The 20,361-nt window shown below is 49.5% G+C and overlaps 1 protein-coding gene across 1 annotated transcript; it reads left to right on the top strand.

Moving 5' to 3' along the window:
- Positions 1 to 1,912: 1,912 nt before the first annotated feature.
- Positions 1,913 to 2,254, top strand: LOC141026041 (uncharacterized). Its single transcript, XM_073501992.1, has one exon. It carries the CDS (start codon positions 1,913 to 1,915, stop codon positions 2,252 to 2,254), a length of 342 nt encoding a protein of 113 aa, XP_073358093.1.
- The last annotated feature ends 18,107 nt before the right edge of the window (positions 2,255 to 20,361 follow it).

Here is a 20,361-nt window from a genome sequence, read left to right as displayed (position 1 = left end):
ATATACAAAATAAATACAGTGCTGCATACACTAACTTCATGTTTCTTCCCAACAAGAATGCCGGACTATATACAGCAAGGCAACACCAATTTGTTCAACATCGAATTAACCAGCATACACAAAATAAACAAATCAATCACATACCAGAAGGAGGGGCCACACTTATGGGAGAAGTTTCAGTTGGCGAATTCAATTAATGTCCTCCCTCCACACCATGATCCTTACCACCAGGACAACGAGAGCCAATTGGTGTATCATTATGAGAACCACAATCACCTACTTCATTCAAAAAGAACCAGAAACAGAAATTACAAAACATCACATGACAAAAATAATGCAAACGAACACTGACAACTAACAGAGCATAAACCAAATATGCAGGATGATTTAGGAAACTAGATAAACATCAAACAAAAATAAACAAAAGCCTAAAATAAGCACTCCACATACCCTGAACTCCTCCTCCCACTCTGCTCGGCGAAGACATGGCGTTTGCCTGCAGCACAACGACGAAGTGACAGATATAATCAACAAAATCGACGAAAAATCTCACGAAACCCTAGGTCCACCTTGCTACACACAAGTATCGACTCCAAAATTGAGATAAAATCGGCTGCCTGCGGAAAAAATACACAAGCAAAAACAGCAACAGCAACTACGAGAATAACAAAAAACAAGACGAGAGGACGATCAAGACCGGGAACAAGAGGAACGTACCACAAAAAAGGTGCGGCGCCGGCGGCGGGGAAGGGGGAGGGTGAGCCGACGAAAACGGACACGAAAGGGCTGCGGGAGCGCAGCGGCAAGGGCTCGCGGAGCGGACGACGACGCGGAATGCAGCAATAAGAACCTCTTGAGGGCGGCGGTTGCTCGGGCGACGGTGGTTGCTCCGGGCGACGACGGTTTTTCTCGAGGGAGGAACTGCAAGAGAGGAGAGGGGATTGTTCTCGGTCTCTCTCCTTGTCAGCGGTGGGATCGCCTGGAACGGACATGTAGGAGGCCCGCGTGTGGCAAAAAGTAACATAAAACAGGCCGGCCCAAAAACGGCCCGGCTAAAATAATAAAGGCCACATCAAAACGCACATGATGCAGTTCTCTATGAAGAACAATGAAGTTCAGTCGGTAAAACAAAAATAAAATAAACGCAGTTCGTAAAAAAAAGTTAAAATAAAAAACAACACGCATGTTAAGAAAACGCATCCGAAAAGAAAAAGTCTACATTCAAATAAGTGCCACACAAAAAAAAGGGGGGCCCCAACCCCCCTACCCCTCTTGTACCAGGGAATGCAGTAAGTACAAGCAAAAAACAGATGCAGTACGCAACACTAGAAAAGTGCAGTGCATTTTGTTACACGAAGCAGTACGGTTTAGCAATCCAATTTCGGATTACCTACATTGTGAATAAATACACGGTATAGAACACAGCGAAAAAGTCGTAAAAATTGCGGAATACATTGTACTCTATTGCACACAATGAAGTACGCACATGTAGACAACATGCAGTTCTCCGTTGCACACGATGCAGTGCGGTACTATAACCAATGCAGTTTCGTTATCACGCAGGATACATATAAACGTCACAAAAATGCCCGTTCGCACAGAAAAGTGGTGGTTTAAAAAATCTACTGATAAAAAAACACCACGTTCGCATACAACCACCCAATCGGAGCGGTTCCATCGCCACAAGCCCACGATCATAGACGCAACACCAACCCACGATCTGCACAAACTGCATCGTCGCCGAGATCGTGCAGTTCATCCGCTGCGGCCATCCCACACCGCATCTCCCATTAAATTCAGACCCATGCCATAGGCCATCTCATCCACAAACAACACAAGTACCGATCGCGCTGCCACCAAATCACTCTGTCACATCCATCTCCACGCAAAACACCAAGCCCCACTACCGGCGATGGCGTTCGCCGACGAGTACAAGGACGTGGAGGCCCACGGAAACACCATGTTGCACGTCATCCACACCAATGACAAGAAGCAGGTGGCGATCACCCTCGCGCAGTACGAGCGCCACCTCAGCCTCCAGCGCCACAAGATCATCGGCATTGATCTCGAGTACAACAACGAGCCTAAAGTGACGCAGAAACCCGCCCTCTGCCAACTCTCCATCGACAAGAAACACCCGGTGCTGCTCTTCCAACTGAGCGCCGCTGAAAGGTGCACCGTCTTCGACAACTTCCTCGCCGACCCCAGGTACACCTTTGTAGGCTTCTCCATCGACGGCGACAAAAAAGGCTAGATCGCGTCAATCTGGAGGTCGCCAACTTCGTCGACATCCAGAAGGAGTGGAGGGTGCCCGAGGCAACCAAGGAGTTTGACTCCCTTGGAACGTCTCCGGCATGCTCATCGACGACTACTACAACAACCTGAAGAAGAAGATCACCGACGACGAGCACAAAGGCCACCCTGCCTCTATCCATGAGGCACATCGAGTACGCGGCAAAGCACGCCTACGCAGCGTACGAGATATGGAACCGCATCACCCTCACCCAGGACGGGCTTCGCCGTGCAAAGCTGGAGAAGGAGGAGCCCCCCAATAAGTGCGCCAGGACCAGCTGGGGATGGGGAGACGCTGACTGGTGAAGAAGAAGATGGTGGCGGCCAAAGAGCCACCAATGCCACCGTCGTTTTAGAATTATCATCAAATTTGCTTTATGTTGTTTGCTTATGTATTGTTAGTTTGCCTGTGATCATTTGCTTTTGCTGAACTTAGTTTGCTTGCCATGCAGAATCGCTTGTAATGATCTGAACTTTGATTATGTTAGATTGCTTTCTGTTGAAATTAGTTTGCTCATGATGAACTTGTCGTACAGAATGCCTGTGACAATTTGCTTTCTGTTGTTTGCTCATGTATCATTAGATTTGAGCAGTGTGCAAATAGGACGCATGCAGTGCAAGTTGTGTACCAATACAGTACAGACTTTGTCAAAATGAAGTTTACACATACCCAACAAAGCAGTGCATACCCCTAAATTTGGAAAAACAAATAGATAAGAGAAAAAACACAAAAAGAAAAATGCAATCTGCATATGTAGTGCGGAAATATATGAACGTGCAGTACAGCAACATAATCAATGAAGTACAGGTATGTTTACTAAGCAGTGCACTCCCTACACTGGAAAAAAGGATTACAAAAGAGCAAAAACATGAAAACAAAAAATGAGAAATGTACATGTAGTACGGACTGCGTGCACATGCAGTACAGAACGCTGATCAGTGCAGTGCACGCATGGTTTACAAAGCAGTGCGCGCCTCTACATTGAAAAAACAAACTAGAAAAAAATTGACCACCCAGGTGCAGCTGGCCCCGGCCAGTCTCGTAGTAGGTCTGCGCCAATAGCAGGCGAGTCGTTCTGAGCCACGATGCGTAGGGCCGGGCGCACATGGGCCCACAGGTCAGAGAGCATAGAGCAGCGAGCGTCGTGTATAAGCAGGTCGATACAGGTCAAATAAGTAACCAGAGGAGTTCGATACAACTGCCTCGTCAGCGCTTATAAACAGGTCGGGCGCGCCTTCCGCGGGCGAGGTGGGACTAAACATTAGGCTGCACACAGCGCACCGGGAACCAGCCGTGCTCACAGGCCGTCTTGGGCCCAATGAGCTTCACTCCACGAACACAGGCCCAACACACAAAAGAAAGGCCACTGATTTTTTTTAAAAACCCGACATACCATACACAAAACGCAGGCCCAACCACGCGTTCCGTAGTTTGTCTTGATATAAAAAATGTCGTTCGCTATTTTCAGGTAAACAGTCCTTTTGCTACTCAAATGCATTCGACGACACTGAATCAGAACCAATCCACCACCTAACACCAACCACAAACATTTATTACTTCCATTGCTCAATTGGTTGCATAAAAACGTATCCATTCGTGCTCCAGACTAACACAACTCCTCCCCCCATTACTCTTTTTCTTTAAATCGTAGATCTAGGGTTCATCCCATCCCCAGCTCTTCGCTGGAATTCCACTGAACCAGCCATGGACTGTAAGTGCGGGTGTTTGGCAAAGATGGCGCCTGTAACATCCCAAATTTTCAATTTGGTATGTTATACATAGATCATCTTGCATATCATATTTTATTGCATTTTGACAAATCCTCGATAAATCCTAAGCAACTCAAGGACCCTCGGAGAGAGTTGGGGATTTTCTCGAATTTTCATATTTGATTTTAATCAAATAATAAAACGAGGATTTTTGGTTTTAATTATTTTCTCTCCGAAAAAATATTTCATTAAAAATAAATGAGAGGAGAAAATATGACTTCTCCAAAATAATTGAAATATTGGAGGAAAAGTGTTAAAATCGTTTATTGGATTTTATTCGGAGTTTATTTGCAATTTTAATTGCATTAAAAATATAGCATGTTTTCAAAAATTTATTTTGTGTCAAAAAAATGTTCACCCTGTTCTAAATATTCTAACTAGACGGGGAAAATTTGTTTTATTTTTTTTGGATTTTTATTTATTTTTCTACAAATTTTTCGGCGGCCCACCCCCACGTCTCCCTCGCGCAGCCGCCACCGTCACCGCGCCCGAGTCCGCCTCGAGCACGGCCGCCGCCGCCTTGCCCCTCCCCCACGCCACCAGCCCCCCCTCATAAATACCCCGCCGCCGGAGCCGCCCCTCGCCGCCCGAGCACCGCCACACCCCGCCGCCCCTCGCCGAGCCCCGCCGGAGCCCGCCGACCCCGCCGGAGTTCCGTTCCGACGAGGTACCGATCCGATGCCGTTTGCCGGTTTAAAAAAACCGTTCGTTTAAAAAAACCCTAGATCGGTTTATTTCTTCGGTTTTGTTATTTTGTGAGCGTTCACGACTCGTTCGTTTTAACGAACGCGTTCGTCGGATTTTCTCTGTTAACGAACGTCCGTTCTTTAACCGTTCGTCCGTTTTTCTTTTTCGTCGGATTTTTCCGCGATTGTCTCAGATCTCGATTTCGGATCAAATCTTCGTTTCTGTTTAACTTTTCGCTCGTTTATCGGAATCAGGCGATTCAAGCGCCTAGAATTTCGCCTCGAAATTCTCTTTCCGTTTAACCTACTCAAATAAGTTTTTGCTACTGTAAAATTTGACCTAGATTCAGATTAGTAAACGAAGCTTGTTTCTTTCGCCGTTTGACTTTCGTTGCTTCGTTCAAGTTGATTCTTTTTGCAAACCGGAGTTCTTAAGTTGAACTTTCTGGTTGGATTCTTCATTCGAGTTTTACCTGTGCATTAGATGAGTACTTATTGTTTGCTTGTTTGTTTGCGATAGAGTACCCGGAGTGTGCCGCTTGTTACTTCGAATCGCTAGGTTTCGCGGATCATCAGCAAGGCAAGTAACACTTTGATCATATACCTTCCATACCCAGTTTTTATTGCATTAGATCTATTTCCTCAAAGATTGCATGATTAGGATCTAATTAAATTGTGGGAATTGGGAAGTAGTTGAGGTAGTACCCATTACCTGTTTTATTTATCAAACCCTTGGGAGTTACTTCTACGTTTGCTATTATATTGCCATGCTATGCTCGTAGACGTGGATTGGGTTTGAGTGATATTCACGACAGATGTGAGATTGTTAATAATGGTTTACCTAACGTGGCAACTAAAAATCACATCTGGGTGGATTGAGGCACCTGGAGAATCCAGTGTTGTCTGTTTGTATGCTGGAAACTTCCGTGTGCAGCCACAAGCTATTATGGGCTCTAGCATAGTTGAGTAGGTTACATGATCTCTTGAAGAGGTGGGCTAGCAGATGTAGGGGAAAGTAGGTGTAACTGTCCACCCGGAGTAAAGAGTGATTGTTCCTGAAAGGCTGTGTCTCGGTCATCCGTTTCTCAAACATCATGTAGTGTGATAATCAAGCGGAGGCGATCAAGTCTTGTGGGGAAAAGTGCGCAAACCTCTGCAGAGTGTACAAACTAATCATGGTTAGCCGTGTCCCCGGTTATGGACAACTTGAGTATCTCGTACCTGGATTATCATTTGAATCTCATCACCATGTTACTTTTAATTAATTTTGCTGGGTTAATGATGATTCTTAATTGGGATTGAGATGCTGTCAACCATCTCAATGTTTAACAACCACCATGATAGTTAAATAAAATTTATTCCTTTGCAGTAGGGAAAAATTGGCTTTTTTCGCAAAACTTAACCATAGAGCTTTCCACCAGCCAAATATGCATGTAGTATAGCATCACTATGTTCATTATTCTGTATGTGTTATTTTGCCAGCATATTCTATGTGCTGACCCGTTTTCGGGCTGCAACGTTTCATGTTGCAGACTTTTCAAACGACGAGTAAGGTGCCTTAGGTCGCGGTCTTATACTCAGTGATGCCGCTGGAGTTGATGGACTCACTTATCTTCCAAGTCTTCCGCTGTTATCGTATTTAGATGGCCTTAAGCCATATTTATCATACTTATTCTCTTTGGAGATATTCGATGTAATAAGTGTGTGATTGCTACTCTGTTATAAATCCTCCATATGTACTGTGTGTGTCAGCATTACTGATCCAGGGATGACACTGGTGCACAGCAGCACAGACCATTTGAGGTCTGGTCGCTACAGCGCCCGTAGCGGACACATGCGTGTACGTAGAAGGTTTGGAGCTCACCAACGCCGAGTGGCGCAGCATGCTCGGGTGCCTGATGATACCAAACAGGGGGTTTCGGCCGCCATTTCTTCATCGCCTCACAACCGCAGATCTGCAGGAAAGGTTGGTATGTTTTTCCCCTCACAATTCTGGACATATTCTAGCCTGCAAATCCAGATCTGAATATATAGTTCAATCAATTTGTTCGGTAGTATCAACAAAAATACAAAACATAATTTGTATTGTTGTTCAGATTTGTTAGCTATTAAGAATAGATGCTTCCACCTATTTTTCTTCAGTACCACACCAGGTATCGACAAAAAAAGGGTCAGTAGATCAGCGATGCAGTTCTGTTGACATGCTGGCAAAGTACACTGTAACTGACCTTGCAGTACAAGCATGTTGCAGTATAATATATATCCTAGTAAAACTAGAGGTCAATTCCATATATAAGTTTCTTCATACATTGCAACTACTTTAGAAAATAGCAGTCATATATGTGTAAGTATTTAAGTCAACATAAACACATCATCCTAAGTATAAACAAAAACATTCGCTGTTTACTTATAAAATTCTTTTAACACCCATTCCAATATGCAGAAACTGCCATCCACAATAAAATTTCATGCTCCGAGTTCAGGGAAGATTACTTTGGAGACAGAACACAAGAATGGGTATGCAGACATGCAAGCTTACTACCACATCGACAATGAAGACTCCATCAACATAACTACTGGTTGGAAAGATTTTGTCTCCCAGAATGGCTTTGACGTCAGAGAAGTGGCCATGGTGTTTTTCTACAAAGCAGAAGACTCCCTCAAGTTTACAATATTTGCACTCTAGGGTGTCTAGTATGAAGCAAACAATATTTCTAATGCTTTGATTATGCTGTATGCTTTTAAAATTATGTCCATCAGACACTTTGAACGATGCCTATTTTAAAGTATGCAACCTCAACTGCATCATTTTATCATCCTTTTTAGACAAGTTGTTGTTGGCAGTAATGCAGTTCTCTCAAGCACATAGTGTGGTCCTAATAATAAAAAAAGCAGTCCTCTGAACAGTAACAAGGAAATGCGAATGGTCGAAACTTTGCAGTTAACATACGATGTTCAAAAACAATTCTCATAGTATGCAGTTCAAAATAATTCTTATAATAACTGTTCAGCTAACACAAGCATAAAATGGACCATCCATTCTAATACCACAATAGAAACATTAACCACACTGCTAATGCAGTACGGAAGTGCATATTATGAAGTCCTATAGAACACAGAATTCAGTTTAAGAAAACAGAAATCTCATAAACTGCAATAACCACTGTAAAGTAGCTACAACGAAGTACACTACTAACGAAAATGCAGTGCACAACAACGTATGCCACAACTACAACAAATAAAATTAAAAACAGTAGAACTGCAGACATGTGGTAGACTATCGCAAAATACTCCCGAAACAACTTATGCCTAGAAATTGTCTAACCACTAAACAAACGAAAAAAATAATCCCGCAAAAAATTACATGGAAGACACGGCAACTGGACGAACAGCATCAGCTCTCGTTTAAAAATTGCAATTATAAAATTACAATTATACCCGCAATACAATGAATTCAAACCTATAGCATCACTAATTACAATATTCAAACATGCATGGACTCGCAAAAAACCGAAAAATCATCAAGAACAGAGGAGCGGACGAAGCTCTCCCGCCCGCACAATCAAAATAACAGGAATTGAAAACAAATTCCTAAAAATTAAAAAATTATAGAGTGAACGGACCGATTAAAACGAACACAATCAAACAATTCCTATTAAAAAACAACATGCGAGCACAAAAAAATCGCATCTGAAGCGAACACGGACGAACAGAGAAAGCCCGTCCGCCAAATCCCTCGATTTACCAAGATTTTAGTCGTTTTTCCTGTAAAATACAAATAATAAAGGTCAGCTGACATCCATAAACAAATTAAATCATCCCGCAACACCCGATTCGACAAAGAATACGCGGGTGGACACCCAGAAAATGAAGCAGTTCTACTGTGTAGCATTGCAGTGCGCAACGTAAAGAAGATGCAGTTTGCTTCCATTGAGCATGCAGTGCCGAAGTGTTATCAGAATAGCTATTCTGATAATATTATCAGAATAGACCGGCTGTATATATATATAGCAGTAGGATTTTCTACAATAGCTTGCCACAGAACTAGTTAAGGTTTTTGAAGGTGTAAAAGTTCTCAAAAATCCTGAAAAAATACTGAACCAACACACCTATAATATAACATGGTCCAACGGAGGGATTGAAAAAATATGACTGCATGTGTCCTGGACAAAAAGGACAAATGTTTCAATATATATTGATCCTGCAGTGACCTGAAATGCTTGTTTTTTCGCTGAGGACACATAAATGCATATTTTCATAATCACACCGTTAGATCATCTTATTATATTAGTGTGAGGCTCCCCTATTTATTTTCTATTTTTTAGTTACTTTTAAACCGTTAAATGTTTAGCAAGCCTTAACTAGTTCTGTGGCAAGCTATGATAGACACAGTTTTACCTATATATATATATATATATATACATATTTGTGTGTGGGGGGGGGGGGGCTAGCACACGCCAGCCAATTGTTTAGCCATGTGCGGCACCCCCCTCCACCGTTTACACCCCCGGTCATATTTTTGTAGTGTTTAGGCGAAGCCCTGCGAGGATCACTTCACCATCACTGTCACCACACCGTTGTGCTGACGAAACTCATCTACTACCTCGACGGCTTACTGGACCAAGAGGGCGAGGGACGTCACTGAGCTGAACGTGTGCAAAACGCAGAGGTGTCGTGCGTTGTGCAATGCTTCCCCTTATGGTCTATGAGGGTACGTAGACACACTCTCCCCCTTGTTGCTATGCATCTCCATGGATAGATCATTGCGTGTGCGTAATTTTTCTTGTTTTCCATGCAACATTTCCCAAATTAGCATCTGAGCCAGGTTTATGCGTAGATGATATGCACGAGTAGAACACAAAGAGTTGTGGGCGATGATAGTCATACTGCTTACCACCAATGTCTTATTTTGATTCGGCGGTATTGTGGGACGAAGCGGCCAGGACCAACCTTACATGTCCACGCACATGAGACCGGTTCCTTCAACTGACATGCAACTAGTTTTGCATAAAGGTGGCTGGCGGGTGTCTGTTTCTCCTACTTTAGTTGAATCGAATTTGACTATGGCCGGTCCTTGAAGAAGGTTAAAATAGCAAACTTGATGAATCACCGTTGTGGTTTTTGCCATAGGTAAGAACGGTTCTTGCTAGAAACTTGATGAATCACCGTTGAAGAAGGTTAAAATAGCAAACTTGAGGTAATTGCTTTACTTTTTCGCCATGAGTTAGCAATAGTTGTAGAAGCAATAGTTGGCGAGACGACCACAACACAACGATGGTGATCAAGGTGTCAAGCCGGTATTGATGGTAATCATGACAATGCTTTGGAGATGGAGATTGTCGGTGTACAAAAAGAGGGGCACGCTTTTGTACCCCTTTACCTGTGCACGGGCAGTCGGAGCCGCGCCCATGGTCACACCAAGCAGAAAAGGGGAGGTGAGCCAAGGTAAGACCGAAGCCCAAGATAATCAGAGCAACGCCAAGGCCGAGACCACAAGGAGCAGAGGGACGAAGCAGGCTCCCCCGGCAAGACCCTTGCCGGGGCAGCTCGCCCCACACCAACAGAGCGAGCCACCCTTGAGCCCACGGTCCCCAACGCCATCATCCACGTGGGGCCAGGGCTCGGGAAGGCACCTCTGTGGTGGCATGCAGATCTTTGTGGAGACATATTCAAGATCATATGAGGATTAGAAGACGACGGTCCTCGGCAAGATCCTTGCCGAGGAAGGCCACCGGACCCCCGGCAAGGCCCTTGCCGGGGACGATAGCGCAACACGGCAAGACCCTTGCCGGGCCACCCGGCAAGGCCCTCACCAAAGACGCCAGCAGGGCCACCGATAGGCCCACGCCAACCAAGCTTCCACCGCCGTTCACACGCAGCTACCAGCTCAACTAGCTGGGCGGGCACCTGCGTGGCAACATGCAGCCCCCAGGCCAACTCATCGAGCGCCTGCGTGGCGGCATGCAGATCTTCGTGAAGGCACCACCACCGCGCCACCTCAGCTGCCTGCCTGCCTACATGGCGCCGCATGCATCACTGGCCAATGCGCGTGTCGAAGCAAGGAGGAGCGGCGACGGACGGGACGGGCCTCGCCCCCGTCCCCGATAAAGCAGGGGGACACCTAAGCTACGCATTAAATGCATCTTGTCCTGTAATACGAGCGATAAGCTCAGGGCACTGTGCGCCTTTCCACCTCCTGTGTGCCACTGTGGCAGCCCCTTTCGACTATAAAAGGAGGCCCATGGCATACTGGAGAAGGATTCGGCTCTTTTGAACCACGCACTCATCCCAGCTAGTTCGAGAGCTCAAGAACTCTCAGAAATACACCCACCAAAGCAGGACTAGGGTTTTACGCATCCTCGCGGCCCGAACCTGGGTAAACGCTCCTCGTGCTGGCCACTGATCCTGCTCTTCTTACAACCCTGCGCCCCGGCAACCGTAGTAGGGATTCTTGTGATCCCATAGGTGTCGTTTCCCCCGACATCTTTGGCGCGCCAGGTAGGGGCGCAATTGTGAGAATCTGGTCTAGTAGTTAGCCTAGCAGTTCTTCGTCGCCATAGCTCCTAAGAAGAAGACGGCCACGGCGATTGGCTCGTTGGGAGCCGAACGGCCCGTGCCAGTGCGGACGAGCAGTGGACCGGTCGCGGACAGGACCCGGGCCGCGGTCCGCGAGCACCAGCATCGCCCAGGCAGTCGGAGCCTGGCGAGCGGCGTCGTTCGTGCGCCAGACGACCGGCCACACGTCGCCAGATCAAAAGACAGAGCTGGGCCCCCCGCAGGCAGCGCGGGGCCCTCCAGGGGTGTCGTTGTGCCACCTCTGGGCGGCGCAGCGACCTGCAAGATGCCCACACCGGCGACCACCGCGTGTTCTTCCCATGGTGTGCGCGCCGAGCAGCGTCACCACGTTGGTGGCCCTGGGCACCGCCGTGGGAAGAGCCCTGCGCGTCATCCGCAAGATGAAGGGGTTCAGCACGCTCGCCGAAGCACTGGCGAAAATGGCACGCAGCCGCTGGGTCGTAACGGAGCTCCTTCTAACGTGGTTAGAAGTCGAAGCGCGCCGCGATCCACGCAGATGTCGCCGCCACCCACGCCAGCGGAAGCTTTGGCGCGCGCGCAGCTGCTCCTCGACCTCCCTCCTGCAGCGGAGAAGCTCGACGAGTGGAGGGCCACCATCCGGAGCGTCGTCGCCGTTGCCAACAAAGACGAATCGCGACCGGCGGGGCCCTCGGGTCGGTGCTCCACCGAGCCACCACATGATGGCGCTGGGGGGACCGGGGGAGCTGCGGCCATGGTGCACTCTCCTCTTCCTCGCCAGCCGCCGCGGGCGTCGGCCCGTCGTGACGACGTTTGTGATAACATCTCCATAGCATCGTCCGACCCGCGGACCCACCGCGACTAGCGCCAGGTCCTTCAGGAACAAGCTCACGAAGACGCTCGAACCACCGTCGAGCATCGGCACGAAACGCGTCGCCAGTCGGACAAGCGGGCGGGACCCGCTATGGACCACCCGGCACCGGGGGGCCCCGGCGGCCTACCTTACGAGGTGGGCTGCCTGGCCTTTACCCGTGAGCTACGGCAGTTCCAGTGGCCGTCCCATGATACGTCCATTTTGCATCATGCTTTTATATCGATATTTATTGCATTATGGGCTGTTATTACATGGCTATTCTCTCTTATTTTACAAGGTTTACTATGAAGAGGGGGAATGCCGGCAGCTGGAATTCTGGCTGGAAAAGGAGCAAATATTAGAGGCCTATTCTGCGTAACTCCAAAGGTCCTGAAACTCCACGGAATATCTTATAATAAATAATAAAAAATCCTTGCCAAAGATGAAGGACAGGGGGCCCACACCCTGTCCATGAGGGTGGGGGGCGCGCCCCCCTCCTAGGGCGCCCCCCTACCTCGTGGGCCCCCTGGTGGCTCTCCGATGCCCCCCTTCTGCTATATGGAGTCTTTCGTCCAGAAAAAAATTAGAAGCAACCTCTCGGGACGAAACTCCGCCGCCACGAGGCGGAACCTTGGCGGAACCAATCTAGGGCTCCGGCAGAGCTGTTCTGCCGGGGACACTTCCCTCCGGGAGGGGGAAATCATCGTCATCATCATCACCAATCCTCCTCTCATCGAGAGAGGGCAATCTCCATCAACATCTTCACCAGCACCATCTCCTCTCAAAACCCTAGTTCATCTCTTGTATCCAATTCTTGTCTCCAAGTCCGGGATTGGTACTAGTAGGTTGCTAGTAGTGTTGATTACTCCTTGTAGTTGATGCCAGTTGGTTTATTTGGTGGAAGATCATATGTTCAGATCCTTTATGCATATTAATACCACTCTGATTATGAACATGAATATGCTTTATGAGTAGTTACGTTTGTTCCTGAGGACATGGGAGAAGTCTTGCTATTAGTAGTCATGTGAATTTGGTATTCGTTCGATATTCTGATGAGATGTATGTTGTCTAGCCTCTAGTGGTGTTATGTGAACGTCGAATACATAACACTTCACCATTATTTGGGCCTAGAGGAAGGCATTGGGAAGTAATAAGTAGATGATGGGTTGCTAGAGTGACAGAAGCTTAAACCCTAGTTTATGCGTTGCTTCGTAAGGGGCTGATTTGGATCCATATGTTTCATGCTATGGTTAGGTTTACCTTCATAATTTCGTTGTAGTTGCGGATGCTTGCAATAGAGGTTAATCATAAGTGGGATGCTTGTTCAAGTAAGAACAGCACCCAAGCACCGGTCCACCCACATATCAAATTATCAAAGTACCGAACGCGAATCATATGAACGTGATGAAAACTACCTTGATGATATTCCCATGTGTCCTCGGGAGCACTTTTCCTGTTATAAGAGTTTGTCCAGGCTTGTCCTTTGCTACAAAAAGGATTGGGCCACCTTGCTGCACTTTATTTACTTTTGTTACTTGTTGCTCGTTACAAATTATCCTATCAGAAAACTATCTGTTACCACTTATTTCAGTACTTGCAGAGAATACCTTGCTGAAAACCGCTTATCATTTCCTTCTGCTCCTCGTTGGGTTCGACACTCTTACTTATCGAAAGGACTACGATAGATCCCCTATACTTGTGGGTCATCATCCCACCGCATGTTCAAGCCCGACGTCGGTGAGAAGTACACTGGCACGACCCATCCGTCCGAGTTCCTCAGCATCTACACCATCGCGATGCATGCTGCTGGAGCTCGCGACGACATGGTGCTTGCCAACTATTTTCCGCTGGCGTTGAAGCCCAATGTGATGTCTTGGTTGTTGCACCTGCCGGTGGATTCCATTTCTTCTTGGTCGGATCTGTGCCATGAGTTCGTTGGCGCCTTCACAGGAGGCCACCAAGCTCATGGCTAGGCCAGTGATCTGCATATCATTCCCCAGAAGGAAGGGGAAACCCTGCGCAAGTACATCCAGAGATTCAGCCGGGTGCAGTACAACATCCCCGACGTTCATCCCGCCGCTGTGATCAGCAGGTTCCACCAGAACATGCGCAACTGCAAGATGCGCGGAGAGCTGGCGATGACCAAAGTTAAGGATGTGGCCAAGCTCTACGTTCTGGCCGATAGGTGCGCCTGGGCTGAAGAGGGAAGGAAGTACCCTGGCGAAGACGCCGGCGCGGAAACCGACTCTACCGATGAAGACACTGCTACCCTGACGAAGAAGGGCCGACATCGCAACAGGAAATGCAAAGGCAAGGCCGTGCTTGCCGTTTAGGGATGTGACGACACCGGTGCCGGCAAGAAGGTCAAGGCAGATGCCCCCGACAAGGAGATTGCCGGGTGCACCGCCTGCCGGGCCTTGGCGGCTACCGACAAGCCAGGAAGCTCTGGGAAGCAATATTGCAAGATCCACCGCACCAAGGGCCACGACCTCCAGAACTGCCAACAAGTCGAGCTGCTTGCTGAGAAGCAAAAAGCTGAGTACGAGAGGTGGGACAAGGAGAAGGACCAGGACGGTGCTGAGGGATCCGGCAAGAAGCGTGGCGGCCAAGGAAGCCGCCCCGGCAAGGACAACCAGCAAGAGAGGCCCGACCGCGGCCGTGACAAGAAACAAGAAGACGATGACCACGACGAGGATGACGAGTCTGGTGAGCAAGCGTTCTAGAAGGCTACGGAGGCCATGTGCGTCGATGGTGGCGCCTTGTTGCATACCTCTCACCGCCAGCTCAAGCAGTGGGCGCGTGAGATTACAGCAGCGGAGCCGTCGTTCGACGCTCAGAAGCTGCTGAAGTGGTCCAACACGCCCCTCATCTTTGACGCCGAGGACCACCCTGACCGCACTACCGCGATCGGGTGTTTGCCATTGTTGGTCTCACCAACGATACGCAACCTCAGGGTGAACAAGATGTTGGTTGATGGCGGGGCTGGCCTGAACCTGATCTCGCCTGTCGTGATCAAAAGATTGCAAATCCCTGATGGAGACCTCGAGGAAACGGGCATGTTTCAAGGGGTCAATCCAGGGAGGAGCCAGCCGAAGGGGAAGGTCACACTGCCCGTGACGTTTGGAGGAGAGTTGAACTACAGGACGGAGAGGATCATCTTCGACGTGGCCGAGATCCCCTTGCCCTACAACGGGATCCTCGGCCGCCCGGTACTAGCCAAGTTCATGGCGGCATCACACTACACCTACAACATGCTAAAGATGCCCAGGCCGTTGACCATTATCTCCGTCCCCTCCCACAAGAAGGACGCGCTGATCTGCGCCGACCAACTCTACCAGGAAGCAGTTACAGTAGCTGCCGTCAAGGCACCTGCTGCTGCCGCTGAAGGCCCGGGAGGGAAGAAGAAGCCCGGCAAGACCTCTCGCACCCACTCTGGCAAGCGCACCTCCTCGGAGTGTTGTGCTACCGTCGAGGACGTGCCGGAGAGCTCTACCGACAAGAGCAAGAGATCCAGGGCCGAGCCGCCGCAGACCAAGAAGGTGCCCGTCAGGGAGGATGGCACGGGAGGGGCCTTCACCATAGACTCCACCCTCGACAACAAATAGGAAGGCGTGCTCATCACCTTCCTGTGGGCGAATGTCGACGTGTTTGCGTGGCAAGCATCTGACATCCTCGATGTTCCTAGGGAGGTGATTGAGCACAACCTAGCTGTCTGCCCCCACGCGCGGCCCGTCAAGCAGAAGGTCAGAAAGCAGGCTCTGGAGAGGCAGGAGTTCATCACAGAGGAGATCAGGAAGTTGGAAGCGGCAGGTTTGGTGAGAGGAGTGCTCCACCCGACGTGGTTGGCCAATCCGGTAGTGGTGCGCAAGGCGAATGGGAAGTGGAGACTGTGTATTGATTACACAGATATCAATAAGGCTTGTCCTAAGGACCCCTTCACGTTCCCGCGCATCGACCATATTGTTGACTCCACAGCCGGGTGTGATCTGTTATCATTCCTCGACGCCTACTCGGGCTACCACCAGATCTTCATGACCAGAGAGGATGAAGAAAAGACAGCATTCATCACCCCATGTGGTACGTATTGCTTTTTACGGATGCCTTTCGGGTTGAAGATTGCTGGCTCAAGGTTCGCAAGAGCAGTCCAAATTGGTTTTGAACCTTAGCTGCATAGAAATATGGAGGCATACATGGATGACATAGTGGTCAAAACCAAGGACGGGACAACTCTTGTGCAAGATCTGGAAGAGACATTTGCTAACTTGCGCAAGATCAACCTCAAGCTGAACCCTGAGAAGTGTGTCTTCGGCGTTCTATCCGGCCAGCTTCTCGGGTTCTTTGTGTCGCAGCATGGGATCGAGGCAAAACCAGACAAGATCAAGGCTATTGAGTAGATTGAGGCGCCCAAGCGGATCAAGGATGTGCGTCGGCTCACCGGCTGCGTTGCCGCCATGAGCCGATTCATCTCCATGTCCGCCGAGCGCGCCCTTCCCTTCTTCAAAATCTTGAAGAAGGCAGGCCCAATGGAGTGGACCCCAGAAGCTGAGGCAGCGTTGCAGGATCTGAAGAAATACCTTTCCTCCATGCCAATACTGGTTACGCCAAAACCACAAGAGCCGTTGCTACTGTATCTAGCGGCGACGAATCAAGTGGTCAGCGCCGCGCTGGTGGCACAGAGGGAGGTCAATGAGGAGGCAGTGACGGTGGCAGAACCAGCGGATGGCAAGCTCAAAATTCCCCCGGCAGGGCCTGGTGCCTGCAAGGCGAGGCCCCCGGCAGAGTCTGATGCCGCCGAGGCAATGCCCGCGCAGTCAAGTGAGGTGGTGCAGAAGAAGAAGATGATGCAGCACTCGGTTTACTTTGTCAGCTCCCTCTTGCAGGGAGCTAGATCGAGGTACTCCGGTGTGCAGAAATTGCTCTTCGGCCTCCTTATGACCTCGAGGAAGCTGCGTCATTACTTCCAAGCCCACGAGATCACTTTTGTCACCCACCTCCCATTACAACGGATACTGCATAACCCAGATGCGACTGAAAGGATTGTGGAATGGGCCTTGGAGTTGTCAAGATTTGGTTTAAAGTTTGAAAGTAACTCGATTATTCAGAGCAGAGTCTTGGCGGAGTTCATTGCAGAATGGACCTCGACGCCCGACGAAGAAATCCAGGAGACCACTCTCCCCGGCTAGGAAGCAGACCGCGACTGGATCATGTACTTTGATGGCGCTTTCTCGCTGCAAGGCGCCGGTGGCGGTGTGCTGCTCATCGCACCCACCGGAGAGCACCTCAAGTACGTGATCCAGATGCACTTCCCTAGGGAGATGTCCACCAACAACACTGTTGAGTACGAGGGATTCCACTACAAAAAAAAGACACATCCGTGACATTTTGGGCCGAACGAAATTTTTTCTGTCATACATATGACACTTCTATGACGATAATTGTGACAAAACCCGGTATCATCATAGATGTGGTGGGCTCCTACTTCTATGACAAAAAATCAGGACAGAAAATGGGCTTTTTGTCCTCGGCGGCCGGAGACGCAGCTGCATGACATTCTTTGGGCCGTCCATGACGGAAAAAACCGTGGTAGAAGCGAGGGGGAGGAAAATTTCGGGGAGTTCCCGGTTACGGTGGGAGGTCGGGGGCCGAGCGAGGCGCGTTTCTCTCGTACACGTACGCACGTGTGTGCGAGGCGTTGGCTCTATCTGAACCCGAGCGAGGCGTTGGGCTCTAACTGAACCCAAGCGATTGCACTATAGGCTACGCGTTACTGAACCCGAGCGATCGATCGATGGCTGTTAACTGAACCCGATCGAGCGATTCCTTCGCTGCTGCTGCTAACTGAAGCCGATCGATGGGATGAATAGTGAGCGTTGCGGGGGGGGGGGTTTGGATGAACAGTGAGCGGTGGCGTTGCCTCTGGATGAACAGGACCCCATGGTGTGGTGGAGGGCTGGATGAACAGTAGACGGTGGAGGGGTACTCGTGGAGGGGTGGTTGAACAGGACCCCGTGGTGTGGAGGGCTGGATGAACAGTAGACGGTGGAGGGGTGGTTGAACAGTAGCTGGTGGAGTAGCGCGCGGTAGAGGCTGGATGAATAGGAGCCCGTGGAGGCTGGATGAACAGGAGCCCGTGGAGACTGGAGGAGGTCGACGGTGGAGATGAACAGTATCCCGTGGAGTCCCGTTTTGCGGTACGCCACACCCCTCCTGATGAACAGGACCCCCGTTTCGACCGTAGGAGGTCCGTTTTGCGGTACGCCACACCCCTCCCGATCAACAGGACCCCTGTTTCGACCGTAGGAGGTCTGTTTCCTCCGTTTTGCGGTACGCCAGACCCCTCCCGATTAACAGGACCCCATTTCGAACGTGGCCGGTCGAACACAAGGCCGTTTCCTCCGTTTTGCGGTACGCCAGGCCTCGTTTCCATCGCCTGTTCCGTGCAAGCCCTCCCGATGAACACGACCACGCATTCCGTTCCGACCTAGCCGGTTGGCTCCCACGCGTCCCGTTGCCTCCCGATGAACACGACGCATTCCGTTGCCTCCCCATGAACACGACGCATTCCGTTGCCTCCCCATGAACACGACGCATTCCGTTGCCTCCCCATGAACATGACGATGACGTTGTTTCTCCGTTCCGACCCAGCCATGTACACGAGCCCTCGCCGTACGTATGCGCGAGTAGGCATTCGAGACCCTGCCCATATGTACGTACATGGCCGTATTTTCTTTCTTGCACCCTGGCCGCTGTACGTACGTGTAGATGCTACGTGCACGCCTCTACATCCACCAGTATATATGTACGTACACGTTGGCAACCAGAATGACAACGCTACGTATGCTTCGACCAGGTGGGTCCCGACTGTCAGGCACTTCCTTGCATGCGAAGATGTAGCTGGTGGGTCCCAGCAGTCAAGGGGTCGAATCGTTTTGTTTTTTTTGCCCGGACGCACTTCCTTGCGTGTGAAGGTGTAGTTGGTGGGTCCCAGCAGTCAGGGGGAAACTTTTTTTTCATGAAATACGGTGGCCCGTCCGGTGGGTCCCCGCTGTCAGGTGGAGGAATAATTATTTTGCGTGTAATAAGGAGGCACTTCCTTGCTGCGGCCGTGGACCCAGCTGTCAGCGTCTCCACGCACAGTACTGTTCCGATGGAAGTCGGTCGTTGACCACATTGACCACGCCGCGCCGAGAGCACCACGGCGGTGGACGACGGCGAGGCCTAGGAAGGGGACGACACGGAGGCAGGGAAGACTCGGCAGTTGTTTCCCACGCCGAGGGGAGTACGACTGTACCAGGGTTTACTGGTTCGTCTCCCGTCGCCTGAGAATAACAGCAGGTGTGGGTGAGTAGAGGGATGGCTAGGCCAGCGATGGGAGTACGGTCGGGCGGGGAGGAGGGAGCAGGCAGTCCCGCCGGCGCTTGTTTGAGCGGCTGGAGCAGGAAGAGCAGAGATTGAAGAAGCACGACGGCCGTTGGATGGACATCCAATAGTCAGTGCTTGTGCGTCAACCTTTTTTTAGGAAAGCCTCAAATCTGTGGAAAACAGCATATAGCCCATCTGCCATTATTTCTAATAATTTACAACCCATTTGCTAATTATTAAGGTTTTTTTGGAGCGCATATTCTTTTTGTTAGCATTACAGCCGATATTGTGGCCACGGTTAAAAAATTATACGAAATTTTGCATATTTTGGTGCGGTCCGAACTGTTTTTAATCCCGAAATTTTGACTCACATTCAAACTGATTTTAAAAATAAATGTATATCAATATAAAATCCAACAATTTGTCCACGCATAAAAATTGATGTAATTTAAAATCTTGAAATGAAAAAAAAGATATTTGAAACCAATTGCCGGTTTGATGTGTTTTAAAAATGTACATCCCATTTCTCATTACTGATTGGCCATTTTCTCGGCCAGCCGAATGAAAGCTCTCCTCGTCTAGAAAGATTTGCAGCCCAACAGGCCTGACAAAGCGACTTACTTGGCAAATCACAAAAAAAACTAGGCTGTGGCCGTGGACCCAGCTGTCAGCCTCTCCACGTACAGTACTCTTCCAATGGAAGTCGTTCCTTGACCACGTTGACCACGCCGTGCGGAGAGCACCACGGCGGTGGACGACGGCGAGGCCTAGGAAGGGGACGACGCGGCAGTGGAAGCCCGCGTGGAGAGGACTATGAGGGTTCACTGGTTCGACTGCGGTGTGAGGCTGCCGTCGCCGCAGGGC

The sequence above is a fragment of the Aegilops tauschii genome, chromosome 6 (genome assembly GCF_002575655.3).
Source record: "Aegilops tauschii subsp. strangulata cultivar AL8/78 chromosome 6, Aet v6.0, whole genome shotgun sequence".
Classification (NCBI taxonomy): domain Eukaryota; kingdom Viridiplantae; phylum Streptophyta; class Magnoliopsida; order Poales; family Poaceae; genus Aegilops; species Aegilops tauschii.
The sequence above is the reverse complement of the archived record's forward strand: the minus strand, read 5'-3'. Positions and strand labels throughout refer to the sequence as shown.